The 15,701-nt window shown below is 37.5% G+C and overlaps 1 protein-coding gene across 4 annotated transcripts; it reads left to right on the top strand.

Moving 5' to 3' along the window:
- Positions 1–219: 219 nt before the first annotated feature.
- On the top strand, positions 220–14,690 carry adm2 (adrenomedullin 2). Of its 4 annotated transcripts, none has more exons than XM_023955374.1 (7): positions 220–720; positions 2,108–2,247; positions 2,327–2,449; positions 4,502–4,626; positions 4,719–7,979; positions 8,081–8,192; positions 13,556–14,690. In XM_023955374.1, exons 5-7 carry the CDS (start codon positions 7,964–7,966, stop codon positions 13,935–13,937), a joined length of 510 nt encoding a protein of 169 aa, XP_023811142.1. In that variant the 5' UTR covers positions 220–720; positions 2,108–2,247; positions 2,327–2,449; positions 4,502–4,626; positions 4,719–7,963; the 3' UTR covers positions 13,938–14,690.
- The last annotated feature ends 1,011 nt before the right edge of the window (positions 14,691–15,701 follow it).

Here is a 15,701-nt window from a genome sequence, read left to right as displayed (position 1 = left end):
AGGTAAAAACAAAAATGAGAGTTGGAAGACGTTTTGTTTTTCTGTACTTCTATATCATCTTTTTTCTGATTTTTCTGCAAGTCACCAGCAGCTTTGGTGCTTTTTTCTTTTTTTGGATCTTCCAGATGTGTGTCATGAGTGCACATGTGTAATTGGCTGCTTTGCTTTGACTTTTTATGCTTTTTCACACTTGAAATCCACTGTTTAGTGCTTTCTTTCCTGAACAGAACTGTATGTGTACCAAAGGGGAGGGAAGAACGAGGAAGGCGGAGTTGCGTTTTGTACTTTTATGGGTTGTGGAGAAACCTGCCTTTCTGCTCAGAGTTGGCAGAGGAGGAGCCTGTGGGACTGAGACAAAGGAGGCATAAACACACTGACACAGGAGGGGAAAAAGAGAAGCTGACGACTGAAAAAGCTTCCCCTTTTTTTTTCCACAAAGAAGACAGACTTCAACTCCTGCTGCTCCTTTTTGTCGGTCGTTTGGAGGAGGGTTGTGTCAGCTGTGCTGGGATGTGGTTGACATATGCTGGCCATGGTGTGCAGACGCCTGCGTGTTAGTTAGTGTGTGTGTGTGTGCGTGTGTGTGTGTGGAATGGAAAAGTGGAGCTACCAAGACAAACAGCTCCGCTCTTAGCGCCACGCCATGGGGGGTTGCCATAGTTACCCCTCAGCCACGAAGACTGAGAGCAAAGCTGCTTGTGACATCAGCAATGAGAAACCGTAAGTCTGTTTTCTTCCACTAGTATTACTTTCTACAGATATGTTGCTAGGGGGTTTTCTAAGGATCACAAAGGGGGCAGCTGAAGAACTGCTAACGGAACTAAAAAAAAAAAAAAGTTGCGTCTGCACAAGGTTCACACAGGAATGCGGGCCAGATCATGCCTGCGCGTGTACATATTTGTCGGATACTGTCACGGTGACTGTGGATTCCTGAAAGCAGTTACACGTGTTTAGAAACGCTCAAAAGAGATACAAGGACAAGATGGGGGAACATGTGGAAACATTTGCCCTGGAGTGACCTTTCAGCAGCCAGCTGGGCTGTTGAGTAAAGGTAAAGGTGACCGGGGAGGGTGTTTACACACAAATACGACATTTGGAGGACCTCAGAGGGGTCACGGTGTCTGTGCTCCACTGGAAGAGGCCTAAAATAAAGAGCAAAATGTCTGTAGAAGTCGTTCCCGTGGCCATTTAGAGAGGCTGGACGTGGATTTGCACTTACTGTAACACTGAACAGCCACTGTTTACATTCCTCCATGACACCCCCACCCCTTCACCACCCCTGGCCTGTCGGTTCTGAGCTTCACCTGAAACAAGGTTCTCTTGTTTAAAGCAGTAAACAAATTCCCAGCCCGGCCGTCTCCTACACTCACATCATTGTGGGGGGAGTGAAACCTCATGGAGAGCTGTGTTTTCCCCATCACTGCTAGGAAGCGAAGTCAGGCTGTTCAGACTTCCAGCTGCTGTGTGTGTGCGTGTGTGTGCGTGTGTGTGTGTGTGTGTGTGTGTGAACACTTCCGAATTGTGGATGACAGCTGACATACTGGCAGCAGTTGGAGACATTCCCTTTTACTCCAGAAGGCTGCGTTCGAATATATATTTCCCCAGAGCTGCTTTCTTCGTTGTTGGTGCACACGCCCCTGTGGTGCTTTAAATAAAGTCAAATCATGCTGACATGTCCGACTCAGCAGAGTGAGCTGGAAAACATCCGGCATTCCCAGTTGTTCGCCCTCCTTGTTGGAGTTTTTCCCTTTTTTTTTTTTATTTCCTTTCAATGGCCTCCTGCCTAAAAGTTCTCGGTGTGAGCTGGAGCAGGAAAGTGGCCCGCATTCCTCTGCACTGGGCTGTAGGTTATCATGCAGACTATCCATCCAATTTATTAATTTATTTTTTTTACTTTTTTGCGCGGATTGCTCAGCGGCATTAACGGGTTTTATCCTGCAGCGTGTCTTACATGTATGAACCCATTCTAGTGGAGGCAGCGGTGTCTGTGCCAGCTAGAAGGGGGCAGAAATAAGTGTTTCATCCTGACTGCAGGGGAAGTTTTTACACCGTGTAATCTTTTCTTTCTGCCTCCTCGTCATTACGTGCGTGCTGCTGTCTCCCTCAGGGGAATCAATAACAATAATCAAGAGGAGCGCCCATATCTGCAGGAGCCGCACGTGCGCCACCGGATCACAGACGCAGACATGTTTGCGCTCACGGCCCTGCCGCCTGGCGTTGACAAGGCAGAGTGGCTTGCCAGTAACAGTAAGTATTTGAACGTTTGTTCTGCCTTTGTTTGATTCGCCCCCTCCCCGAATACTTGCGGCTAGAATCATGCGAGCAGAAAAACCCATGTTTGATTTCTTCCAGCTGTTGCTTTTTTCAAGCACATAAATCTGCTATCCAGCGCGCTGTCGGAGTTCTGCACCACCAGCACGTGCCCAACTGCCTGTGGACCGGGCAACACGTGGGTTACATCTCTTTTATTCAAGCTTCAGTTTAAAAAAAACTTCCCAGAAAAGTTTAAATGAGACTTTGCTTTACTTCCCCATGTCGGATTTCAGTTATTTACGGTATTTGAGAAATCAGAAATGACATTTTTGGTGATTTATTATGTTAGCTGTATGAGTACAGGTGTTATAGATCTTAAGTCTTGTGTAATAAATCATAAATACACGTGTGAAGCCCCCCAGAAACGCTTCCCAACCACAGTGACACATTTTATGGTTAATTTACCGTAAATTCCTCTCCTCATATTGCTGTTTCACCCATAATCTCTCATTTTCTTGCATGATATAATAAACAAGATGGTCCGTTTATCCAAAGCGCTTGACAAATACAGATTTTTCCACCTTTTTTGTTTGTTTTATTTTAATTGTTTAAACAGCCGATGTTTGACTTTAGGCTTTAGTCTACAATATGCTTTTTCCAATGATCATAAATGTCTTTGAGTAAACACCAGCCTGGTCAGGGCAAAAGCAAGTATCTACCAGTTTTTCTTTTTCTTTTTGTATGGTTCTCTATTTTAGTTGAAAATAATACTTTTTAATGTTTTTTTTTTAAACTTTTTTGAAGCTCTTTCTCGATTTTGAAGTAAACTTCTTGCTTTATTTACAATAAACAGGAGTCTGAAGGTCAGAGCTCGTCCTGGTGACTCCTCCTGGACATCCTGTAATTATTCAAACAGGCCACAGGGGGCAGTACAGGAGTATCTGGATTTACCTGAGAAAATACACTATGATGAGCCGTTTTACTTACTTATCTATCAAGATGCTTGAGCAGTAGTTTCGTTTTTGTTTATGGATGACAAGAAGAGTCACTTGCTATTCCCAAATGGTAATAATAATGGGTAGCAATGGGTTTGGTTTATTTTTGATGAAAAAAAAAGTGTGTGAAGGTGTTTTGAGTTGGTTTTCATCTCACAGAAGACGTGAACAAAATTCAGAGTGGAGCTGGACTGACCTCAAATCAGCTTCATGAATCAGGGAGTATTTTAACTTTTCACTCTGCGCTGCAGAGGAAGCTAATAGATATCCAGGATTTAAAAAAAAAAAAAGTAGGTGATATGATTTCAAAAATTAAACCCATTTAAATTGATTTTGTTCAACCTAAACAGGCTAAGGCCCAAAACTGCTTGTATTAAAAAGAAAGAGAAACAAAAGGGATCAGTTTACTTTTTATTATTTTGAACAAATAGTAGATTTAGAGATCAGTTAGTCTCATTTATGCGATCTGAGTGGATCGTTGTTGAAAAAATGTATTCCACAACTCAGCAGTCAGTCTTACGCACCACCAAAATGAAACTTGATCCGACAGTTGTTTCTGATTTGCTCCTTCAACACTTAGAAGCTGATGCAATCTTACATTCAGCCTCTTGTTTTCATGTTAGCAGTTCAAGTATGGTTTATGTTTGTATTTCCTCTCAGGAACTTATTTTTATTTCAAGCTGACATGAATAACAATTGCAGCACATTTTTTCTATGAAATAAACGATTAAAGTCCTTCTTCTTTCTGCATTGTAAATGTCCCCCCTAAATGACTTTCAGAATGAAGAAATCCCAGTCAAATCTGGATAATCTCATTTGTTTACACGTGTGAGGCTGACTTACACGGGAAGGTTAAGAATTATATAGAACGGCAGATATTTTGTCAAGTCGACCACGATTTTTTTTCTTTTCTGGATGCATAGTGGTGGTTATATTTACATTTGAGACACTGCTGATCACCTTAGTTCTTGTATTTTCATTTTAAACATTACGATTTGCTCAAACAGAAACATTTCTGAAGACTCATCCTTTGTGATTTCTCAAATGGAGAGGTAATACACAGTATGTACATTCTTACTACTCACAGTGGACCTCCCCAAACATTCATTCGTCTGTACAGAATTTTCAAGGAACTAAAAGTGATCTTAGACATGTCAAATTTCTATTGCGAATGTTTCAAATTAAATTATGATCATATTTCCACACTGTGAGAGCACTGAGGAACCTAAATGAGTGTTTACTGACATTCTTAGGGTTTACTTCTGGACTGACGAACATGGCAGGAGGCTGAAGTGCTCCGCTCCCCTTTACTTTGACTACGCTCTGTCCTACATTCAGGAGCTACTGACTGACGAAGATGTGTTTCCCACTAAAGCAGGTCAATTTAATTTTTGTTGTTGTTATTTCTTTCCCTGCACACCAAAAGCCAGTTGATTTTTATTTGCCCCCTTGTCCTGTCTCGTTACCCAGGTGCTGCGTTTCCAACGGGCTTCTTACTCCTCGTCCAAAAGGTCTTTTTGCTTTTGTTTAGGACTCTGGCTCACATTTACTGGTCTCACTACAATGAAGCACTTGCGTTGGGTTTGCACCCACACCTTAACACAATGTTTGCACACCTCACGCTCTTCTGCCACCAGCACGCCCTGCTGGAGTCTGAAGACACGGAGCCACTGCAGCCGCTTATAACGGCTCTGAGACAGCAAAGATGAACCCTGAGGGGCAAACATGATTCCTCATCCTCTTCACCAGCTCATCTCAAAGCTATTTATTTGAAGCAGCTTCTTGCCGGTGTGGATTCAACTATAAATTGTGCCATTCTATTGTTTTCTTTTCTTTCAAATGACAGGTCTGAAGCTATAGGAGTGGAAAAAGGATGCAGCTACTCTTTTACTTAAAAAAGTTATTCAGTTACTGTGTCATTTCATCCAAAATATGTCACATGTTTGTGTTTTAACATGCTGTAATATTTTTGTTTTCAGGTCAATTTAAAGTTGTTATTTTTTTCAAAACTTTTTTTTTAAATTTTCACCAAAGACATCCTGTCACTGTGCCTGAATATATTTGATAGTAACTTAATGCAGATACTTTATAATCATGTGTGCAATTGTGTGTATTCTATAATAATGAACATTTGTTATAAGTTGTTATAAAATGCTTTTTAAATAAAATGTCTTCTGTCTCCAGACAAGGCAACTATCGAGTTGAGCAAAAATGTTTTTAGCTTTGCAACATATTACTTCACTGTTGAAACTGAATTATGGATTAAAAATAATGTATGAAGTATTTACAGTTTTTTAAACGGAAAAACACAACAATAAATATGTAATTCCACCTTTATTTACACTTTTTTCATTTTTTTTTACCACAAACTGTCATTATTCTGAAATAAACTCATTAACGTTTCCCTATTTTCTTTTGATCTCAGTTGTAATTCCAAGGAAAATTAATATTTAATCAAACATTACATTTTTACAATTAAAGCACAATATAAAGAATTCCTCCCAGGCCACAAATGTGATAACGGGTATAAAAAAACGATCAAAACTTGGAAATAATGACCTGTTACAGAATATTTTGGAAATGTCAAACATTTAGGGAACAAAAACAATTGTATCCATTATACAATTCTTTTATGCTGAAACATGTTTAGTTTAACTGAGCGCTGATTCCAATTTACAGATAAAAAAGGGCTAAATTGACTTGCAAAAACCGTGATTCACTTTTGTGGTAGAATAGCTTAATATATTTATAAATTCAGTTTGTCCACAAAAGAACTATGTCTTTATCATTTTACTCAAAATGTACGGGCAAAACTGGATTTTCAACCGTTTGATGCCTGATTTTGTTTCAATCTGTAAAACAAATAACTTTAGCTTTTGAGTTGAGGCTAAATAAATTAAATTTTGGAGCCAAAGTGGTTTGATCCATATTTTCATCAATAGGCGCCACACGGTTAAACACCGGAAATCTATGTTGTTCTTTCCAAACTAAAGAAAAGGCAACCTCAGGTTATGGCTGGCTTTATACCCGAGCAATATAGCAACAGGGTTCAGCGACACAATGAAGATCCAAAGGCCAAGGATCCGGATCGTTTAAATTTAAAATTTGCATTTTGGTGTTTTAAATATTATTTTCCTACACACAAGACCCTGAAAGATTTGCACAGAGAATCGTTTTTTAGGTGAAAAATCTTGAATTACAATTGAACTTTTCCCTGAAGACCCATCATTCACCACAAAGGGGTTAAAAACACCTCCCTATTAAGCCTGATAATGTCTCAAATCTCTTACTTAAATACCTAAATATGGGTGAAGCATCCTGAGGAACTAAAAAAACAAAGAAAAACTGTAACCTAAATTTGAAATAAATAGCCAAAAAGGTAAAGTCTTTTAATTGTACTTAACATCACAGTTTGATCTTCATAGTCTGAGCTTCTATGACACAATGACATCTCACATTTCCTTGAAGAAAAAGCAGGAATTTGCCTTTTGTCATTTTTGTTGCAGCACTTTGCGAGAACATTATTTATTTTGTGTCCACATGTCTGCTTTACTTCCTGATTTCGGGCCAAAGCATCTAGACTTGTGACTTTTAAGAGGTAAAGAAAGAGTCATCAAGTCTGAATGGTGCAGACACACACTTCCAGAGTTGTTCACTGGATAGATGGGAGTGTTAATGTGCGTACTGGGCTGAATCGAGGCTTGGAAACTGAGCTTAGATGGTAATACTTGAAACTGCTGAGTCACAATTAAGTGCACTCACACATAGCCCTTTAATTAAGACCTGAAGCCACCTTCACTTACAGAACATTCCTTTAATCAGATTCCGACTCATTTTTGTCCTCTTTCAAAGTGAAGTGATTTCACGGAGATGCAGCTCCTCCTTCTCTCTTTTTTTCTCTCCCAAATATGATTAATCAAGAGACACCAGAGACACAACTGAACTGAATGAACTCTCAACAATTTTCAGGGTGGCAGATTATTCTCCATATCAAATAATCTTACTCAATATCTGTGTTGGAGGTTTGGTTTCTATCCCTCATTCTTGATTTGTGAATGACGATATTGTAAAGTCAATCCAGTCTAGTCGCATCTGAAGACTTATAGTATTTCAAATTTGTGATCATTCTGCATCTTCTTTAGATTAATCTCCTTGAAAAAAAAAGAATACTAAAAACTCTTTAAAAACAAACAGTAACATCCTCAGCTGTGCAAAAGATCAGAAAAATCCTAAAATGTACATTGTAAGTTACTGAGAGCTGCATCTGGTGGGAAAAACAGTTCCATAACGTTATTGGGCTTTCAATTTGAAAATCCATGAGTAAAAAAAAACATTAATGTTAAATTATTGTGGTGGTTCTTTCTTAATTGTACCATTAAGTGACAACTTTTCCATAAAAAAAACAATAAAAATGTCAATAAGAAGAAACAAATCAGTCTTTTTTTTCTTCTACGAGTGGTTTGAGGTAAGTGGAACTGTCCAGGTTTAATTAGGTTGTTGGGTCCATGCGAGGTTAAGTTGCTGAGAAGGACAAAGCAGTAAGCCGTCCCCCTCCCACCTCCTCCTTTTCCTCCAGCACGCCTTTATAAATGAAAACACTCAAGTTTCACCAATTTGTGCTGCTCAGACGTTGACATTTTCAGTGTGTAAAGGATGCTTTGGTTGCTCCTTGCGATGCTAACACAGCCAGCCATCCATAAGTGACTATTTACCCGATGGAAGCCACTTCAGGTTAGACCATTGCATCTATTTCTCCAGCATATTTTTTCTTTTGCTATTGTATTAGTTTTTGGGACACTTTGGATAATATCTGCTGGGATCTGCCTCCTCAGGCGCAGTGTGTCTCTCCTCTTCCGCCATGTGTGCCTCCTCTCCAGCATGGCTCTGCGCTCTGCTTCTCCTCCTGTCTCTGCAGCTCCAGGCTCTGGGAGCTCAACGACACAGGTATCCACTACAACAACACCTCAAAGTACACTTTATTTTAGTGTCTTTTCGAGTGTATTTGATTTATTGTGTTTTCATGTTATCATATCTGATTATCATAATGGCACAGTGCAAAATCAAAATGTAATTTTCGAAATGTTAATTTCACTCAAGCATCAATCAGTGTTAAATCACCAAACTTTCTCTACTTTTACTGTAAATTTTTAAAAATACATTATTGTTTTTTAAAATACATGATCAAAAGTAAAATATTCTGAACAAAAATGAAATAAAAACAGGTCCAAAAGTGTTTTAGTAATATTAGAAACCTCATCACATCAGTGAACTCGTTGGTTGTGCAACACCTTTCTCCCCCTAAAGGAATTATTTAAGCTTTTAAAATCTCTGGCCAGCTTCTACAATAGATTTGCTTGTTTTAAATGGATTATCCTTTTATTTTCAACTGTTTGTTGCACAAAACAAAACAATGGGATCTTCTGAATGATTTTCACATCACCTACACGACATAATGAATGAGAAATGGTGATTACATAAACACAGTTTATAGTCTGTGGTGGGGTGGAGAAAGCAAGTGGAGGGAATAGGAAGCTGGTCGGTGCCCTTAATGTGAGAAAAGGGTTCAGCAGCAAAATGAGGTAATTCTTCAACCACAGGAGGTGAAGCAGAGGTGAGCGTGATTTAGTGGCATTTGGGACAAACATTTAAACTTAAGGGAAGGAGCATTTCACGGGCTGAGTAAAAGAAAGATTCTACAATAACGTCATATCTGAAAGTGTAATGATAATAACATTTGATATGGATTCAGCAGACAAAAGGTTGGAACTTATTGTCTGCAGCTTCCTCATTTTCTGCTTTTCAACATTAAATAGTCTCGTACAGAGTCTGTCTTCTTTTACCTAAATGATAGACGTGAAACCTGTTAAATGAAACAAGTCAAAACTGAAAATAACAAATGATGTCAGGAAATCTAAGATTTAAGTTAAAAAAAAGTGGCCATATTTTCACAAACCATTACAAACACGAAGAACGGACAAAGAAAAGGACAAAGTGTTCGTACAACAGTAAGAATATGGTGTTTGTATTAATCAAAAGTAGTTTCGAAGGCTTCAGCTGGAAGATGTTTATGTGTGACTATGTGTGTGTGTGTGTGTGTGCGTTAGTTTACCCTGGTGGTCAGCCTCATGCTGTTCTCTCAGATGGGAAGAATGTTTGAGAAGTGTTTTCTGGTGTCAGACTCTCCACAGGTTCAAATACTCAGCTACACAAAGGAAAAAACACACAATCTGACATACACATAAGGAGTTGAAAAAAATACTGTACAGTAAAAAAAAAGAGAGCACTTTACCTTAATTCATTCTAATAAAACAACAGTTTATGTGTTTTTTTCTCCAAATACCCAGTTTTTAAAAAGTTAACACATTAAAACATTTTCAATCCAGAAAAAAATCCTGTTTCTAAAGGTTGAAAAAGATGACCAAATCAGCCGTTGCACCCGTTCAAAACCGTTTCAAAACTTCACCAGCAGGGGCAGTAATGAGTCAATGTGGTAATGTGTCTGCTGGGTGCTGAAATGTCGAGCAAGAAACAGAAGCGACATATATTGCTTGCTTTCAAGCAATATATGGATTTCATTTATGTATTTAAGAATTTATTTTTATTACTATTATTTACCAATTTACCAGATTAATAGTTTTACTTCAAAGTTAAGGAGAAAGTTATTTAGGTGAAAATAATTCCCATGGGACTGGCTGGTACTCAAACCTAAAACAGGACCAGCCCCTTATTTGGATTTTGGTTGGTTTATTTTTGGTTTATTTCAAGCAATCGAACCAAAAATAAAACTAAACATTACAAACAACAGCTGTCAAATATTTGCATATACAAAGATATAACAAACCTAGGATAATAAGTCAGAAATTGATCGGAAAAATATGTGCATACATCCATATACGCATGTAAATAGTTCAATTATTATAACGCTCAATCAGAAATAAACCTTTGATCTCTTATGCACACATTACATGACACACTGAAACCAAAAAATATGAAAAAAAAACATATATTAAGTATGTCAAAAATTATAGTATGCTGGTGTAAACTGGCAAAGGGGAAGTAAAGAATCACATGTTGTACTATCTGTACATCTGCACTAATGCGAAGAACTGTGTAAAAAAAAAAGGAAAAGTTATACTTAACAAGCTTGACTATGGTCACAATTGCTGATTGATTTGTGTCCCATCATCTGGGGAATAAAATAAATGCAAGATTATAAAAACCAAGACTCACTTTTCAACTCTGCAATTATTTAGCCCACAAACCATACTTTATTTGTAGCCTTCTGCCCTTTTCTTTTCCAAACATAAATTGGTTCACAGCTGCTCCTGGTCTTGACATATTCTGTTGACATTATAAAGCGAGAAAATTACTACAAATAAATGTTCGTTTTTATTATCTCTGCTTTTGAACAATTTTGCTTTGGGATATACCCTTTTAAAAAATACATTTTTGCTCAAATGTTAAAAGCAAACATTCAATAAATTATGCTTTTTTGAGTATCCTGTGCTTTGGTGGAGTTGGAGAATAGTTTGAATCCATTGGAGACATGTTTCTTGTTTTTTAAGTTTCTATCAGACAGCATAATGTCATCTTAAATACAAGCTTACTTTTAAAAAGTGGAATATTAACAAAAACAAAGGGTTGAATGCTTTACAGCATTCAACCAATTAAATTTTGTTTGTTCTCCACAATTGAATTTTTTTCCAAACTTTTTCCCTTGAATTTATATCAAAGTGAGTTTGAGGCAAAAACAAGAAAAACTTAAAATGGCATCATAGAAATCTGTAACATTATTTCAAAACAATTGAATGAACAATTCATCAATTCATATACAGAAAATGCTGGACTGATCATTCAGTACTTGGTTGACTTTAAGTGAATTATGATGCAGAACTATGATGTTCTGTGAAAGGCTGTGCAGAGTTTGGACCTGATGAAACAGATAAGAAAAGCATGATGTGATGACATGTGTTTCCAAACACCTCTAAATCGGGAAAGAGTCTCTCTGGACCTCAAGCACTTTTGGTTCCATGTCTCCTTCTTCCTCCAAACTCTAGAACTTTGATTTTTAAAACAAAAGCAAGTTTTACTGTCATCTGAATAAAAGGCCTTGCAGCACTTTGGATCCTTCCATTCCATTTGATAGTTACTTACATCACTTTGACAAAAGTCTGCTTCTCTTGTGTCTGACCCTCTCCCAAATGCAGGATGTCAACAACTGTCTTTAGGACTTCTGTCAAATCCAAAGATTTTCCCAAGATTAGGCAGAAAATAGATAAATCATTTCATGACCCAGAAACATTTTTTCCAACTAAACATCCTATTAAAGTGTGAAACCATGACACCTCAATGTTGACCATTTACACGTTATTTAACTTTCTGACATTCTTTATTTGGAGTTTTCACTTGTTGTACGATGAAATCAGCAAAAATGAAAGGAAATACTTTTAAAATAATCAGTTTGTGTGTCAGAAAATATTGAACTAAATCGCCAAACGAAAGAGGAGACTCTAAAACCCACAGAATTTTGTATAGTAAAAAATACCACAACATGTGTGCGTATTTTTCTTAATAAATAAATAAATAATAAATTGCCATCAGGAGAGAATTTTGAGCTGGGAAGAAGCACAGGCCAACAATTTCCTCTCGTAAGGAGGAGCTATGGCGCCAATCCCCCTTTTCTGAGAAACACTTCTGTTTTCAACATCACCACAGGTGGTGTCCTTCTCACCATAAGTGTTGGTTTTTTTTAACAGAAAAAGACAAATACTTCCTCTAGGAAGTGTTTTACTCTTCTAACCTCTGTAAATGTTAATGCATAGGAGTATCCCTATAGGAACAGCTGTACAAACATTGAGGACCATCCTCAGACAGATGACAAAAACTAAAGAAAATCATTCTCATATTATCCAGGGGATTGGAGATTTTAAATTTGTTGTTGAGGGTGAATATTTGGTTGAGGGTGTTGTGACTGGCAGTTCTAAGGTGTTCAGCCAAAGAAATGATCAAAATACCAGTCAGGATTTGTCCGAGAAAACAGATCACGGTAAGCCGGCCCAGTTTTTATAACAAGCAAACATCTTTGACATTGGTCTTTTTTTCTCGGTAGCAAATATGTATATATATATATATATTTTTTTATTGCATTTATCACATATCAAAAAAGTAAATAAAAACAGAATATACAACAATGTGGATGTGATGGATGTTTGCCAAAAACCCACAAGGGGCTTAACATGTGGCAGCCACCATAATGAGTCTATAAGCTAAAAAACAATACCGTTCATTAAATACAATACATAAACAATCAATACATATTCAATTCATTCACTTACATTCTTTTATCAAACTAAAAATACATGCCACAAGGAAAAGTACCATTGTTAAGAAGAAAGCTTTTTAGAGCTTTTTTAAACTGAGTTTGTGAAAGTACTTAGAAAGAGGAAGGAAATAACTTTTTTTTGGAATAAAAGAAGAAAAAGTACCATTTAACTTTTGTTCATGTTGCTAATGTTAACATATATGACTAACACATCTTTGGAGCTTGTGTTTTTTCAGGTTCATAATAACTTTTTTCTAAAAAACAAAACAAGAAACCAAAATAGAATAAAATTGATCGTGATTTATTTCCCTTTAAAGGTATAGAATTAATTAGCTGTTTCCTCGTCCTACATTTTTTGCCCGGCTACTTCTTTCAACAATGTAAATGGGAGCATGTGTAAACAGAACGCTTTTGTGAGTTGCACCCCTGCACTTTACCACATCCAAGGGTTGCATAACCTCTGAGAGGACTGCTGACCTCCAGCAGCTGAACTCTTGAGCATCTGAGAGTTGTTGAGAGTTTTTTTTTCTTTTTAAGTAACTACTACAAAAGAAAATAGAGTGTCAGACGGCAAAATACGATGACTTGACAGAGGAGTGTCAGTGTTTCTCCTCCATCTACACTCTAGTTTCTGGTTGATTTCAGTTTTTCCTGCTCTTTTCTCCTTATTAGAAGTTTTCTCAGCAACAAACTGTTGTTGATTTACTGGAAACATTGTTTTTTACTTTTCCTGTTCTCAGTGCAGATTCAGCTAGTTTCTTCCTCTGTTTAAACATTTTAATGCAAAAGTAAAGGAAAATAGCAAAGGGGTCACAGATGATAAACCATATAGATTTAGCCAAACATTAGACAAATCCTTTATTTTGATCAATTTTCATGTTTTTAAGAAGATTCTTTAAAACCTGGAATCCAGTTTGACAAAAAAACTGAGTAAAATTCTGCTCCACGTTTTACACTTTTTCCTTTTTTTTGTTATTTTATTCAGTTTGAGTTCATCCAGAATCTACAATTTTCCAAAACCATCACATCCCAGCGTTTCACCTACCGAGTCTGACCTCTCGCTTTCCGTCAACAACCGGATCGTGCAGGAAGGTTCACAGATCCTCTGGAGGGCCCCGCCAGACAAGGAAGCTTTGCTTCATCGAAACCAGAATGTGTTTTCGGAGTCAAAGATGTGGCAACGGGGACTACGACGCCGTCGCCATGCCAACGGCAGCAATGGAAGGGGCCACATGATGAGGGTGGGGTGTGTCCTGGGCACCTGTCAAGTGCAGAACCTCAGCCATCGACTGTACCAGCTGATTGGACAGAGCGGGAAGGAAGACTCGTCCCCCATCAATCCACGCAGTCCTCACAGCTACGGCTAAGTTCACTCCGCCAGGACTCCCAACACAAAGCATCAGCATCTGCTGTTTGACAAGTAATGTAGGCAGGTCCCTGTTTTTTTTTTTTTAAATCACATAAGAAAATCCAAAAATTAGAAGGAGAAAGAGATTTTCTGAATGTAGCAGGAAGTTGTAGCTTGGAGGTAGAAGCTTCTGAACTTGTGCAATATGAATGTTGCCTATGATGACCAATGGAGGGTCTTTGCTAACCAAGTCACCTTTCTCTGCTTTGATGTTTCTATTTAGTTTCGACAAAAACTCTTTATTTTCATAATTTTCACCACTTTCGTGCCTCACAACTTAATGCTAGATGAGAAAAAGGGCAAAGTGACTTCAGATCAGCTGGAGCATGAGTGTTTAGGAAAAGACCATGTGGATGAGGAGGTCACGTATGCTTTTTTTTAACTACCTTTTGGGAAAAGAAAATGTTTAAGATTCCAGTTTGTCAGTATGACTAAGAAGATTATGTCATTTGTAGACATCTTCCTTGGAAAAACAGTAAAAATGTGATGATTAAGATGATTTGATATAGCTTTTTTACAAACTAACTCATGTCAGAAAACTTCTACTTTCACCACAGCAATTACAACATGAATGTAAAATGTCTTTAACCTTCAACAAATGTTACTCCACATCTGGAGAGGATACTTTTTGGATACATTATCTAACAGACTCCAAGGCGAACTGTAGAAATGTGGCATCCATAGAGAAGAGTACAAGCAAAACTGCAAAAAAGGAATCTTAAAGTAAAAAGATCCTTGTCTTTTTTTCTGTCTTAAGAAAAATAATCTTATTAAAAGAAGTTTTTTGATCTTATATATGATCTTAGTTTGATGAAACATGTCTTAGTGACATTAAGTTCTTTCTTGCAATAAGAAGTCTTGGCAAAATCATTCCACTTACCCCATTGGCAATTATTTTTTTTTTAAATCTGTCAAATTTAAAAGGTTTTGACTAATTTCTAAAGGCTCTTTTTGCAGTCTTGACAATCTTTTTTTGTTTCCACCATGACCTGCAGAAAATAGCTAGATAAATGAATACATTTAATGTTCCAGCATTGAAGCTCTGCCACTTTAGATTTATTTATCTTGCCTTGTTGAATTTCAAGATATTTAGTCAAATAGCTGAAATCAATGAGTTTAACTTGATAAAATTACATAACAGGAAGTGTTGAGTAGAAACACAAAACAGCATGTTGACATGAACCTTTCTGCTCTTGTTCCTTGGAGGTTTCACCAAAATTCAATGAACTGTTTCACAACACTTGCTCTTTCAATCCTGTGTGCTTAACATCAAGTAACTGAAACCAGGTGAATTCACCGGACAGATGTTAACAGTGTAGTAGCCTCCATTCCATCCAGTTTAAAACAACCCTACATTACTTGAATAAGAAGAGATCTTAGGAATGTCGATAATAAAGATTTATTTGTGATGCAAAAATGTGCATGAAATAGATCACAGTCCTTAGGCTCTGGGCAGATGACGTCTTTATTCTGGTGGGACAAGCTCAGACCATAGATGAATAAACTCCAGAGCCTAGACGCCAGTCCTTCCTGGGACATAGTATCAGTCCAGGTGGAGAATCGGGCAGAATGCAGGGAGACAAACATCCATGAATTTACAAGCGCAAATATGTTTGTGATTGGCTGAGAAACAAGTTAATTTAGTAATTGGTTTAGAATGAAGGCTTAATGGATGAGTGTAGAATGAGAGCAGCAATATCCATAACTATTCTGAGGTGAACCT

Source organism: Oryzias latipes, chromosome 6 (assembly GCF_002234675.1).
Source record: "Oryzias latipes chromosome 6, ASM223467v1".
Lineage (NCBI taxonomy): Eukaryota > Metazoa > Chordata > Actinopteri > Beloniformes > Adrianichthyidae > Oryzias > Oryzias latipes.
Note: the sequence above shows the minus strand (reverse complement) of the source record. Positions and strands in the feature narration are given on the sequence as shown.

Bases quoted from the DNA above. Each gene is read 5' to 3' on its own strand.
- adm2 (XM_004069668.4), top strand. From the start codon at position 644: ATGGGGGGTTGCCATAGTTACCCCTCAGCCACGAAGACTGAGAGCAAA. The intron at 721-2,107 runs GTAAGTCTGTTT...TGTCTCCCTCAG, and splicing joins GACATCAGCAATGAGAAACC to GGGAATCAATAACAATAATC. The intron at 4,627-4,718 runs GTCAATTTAATT...CTCGTTACCCAG, and splicing joins TGTGTTTCCCACTAAAGCAG to GTGCTGCGTTTCCAACGGGC.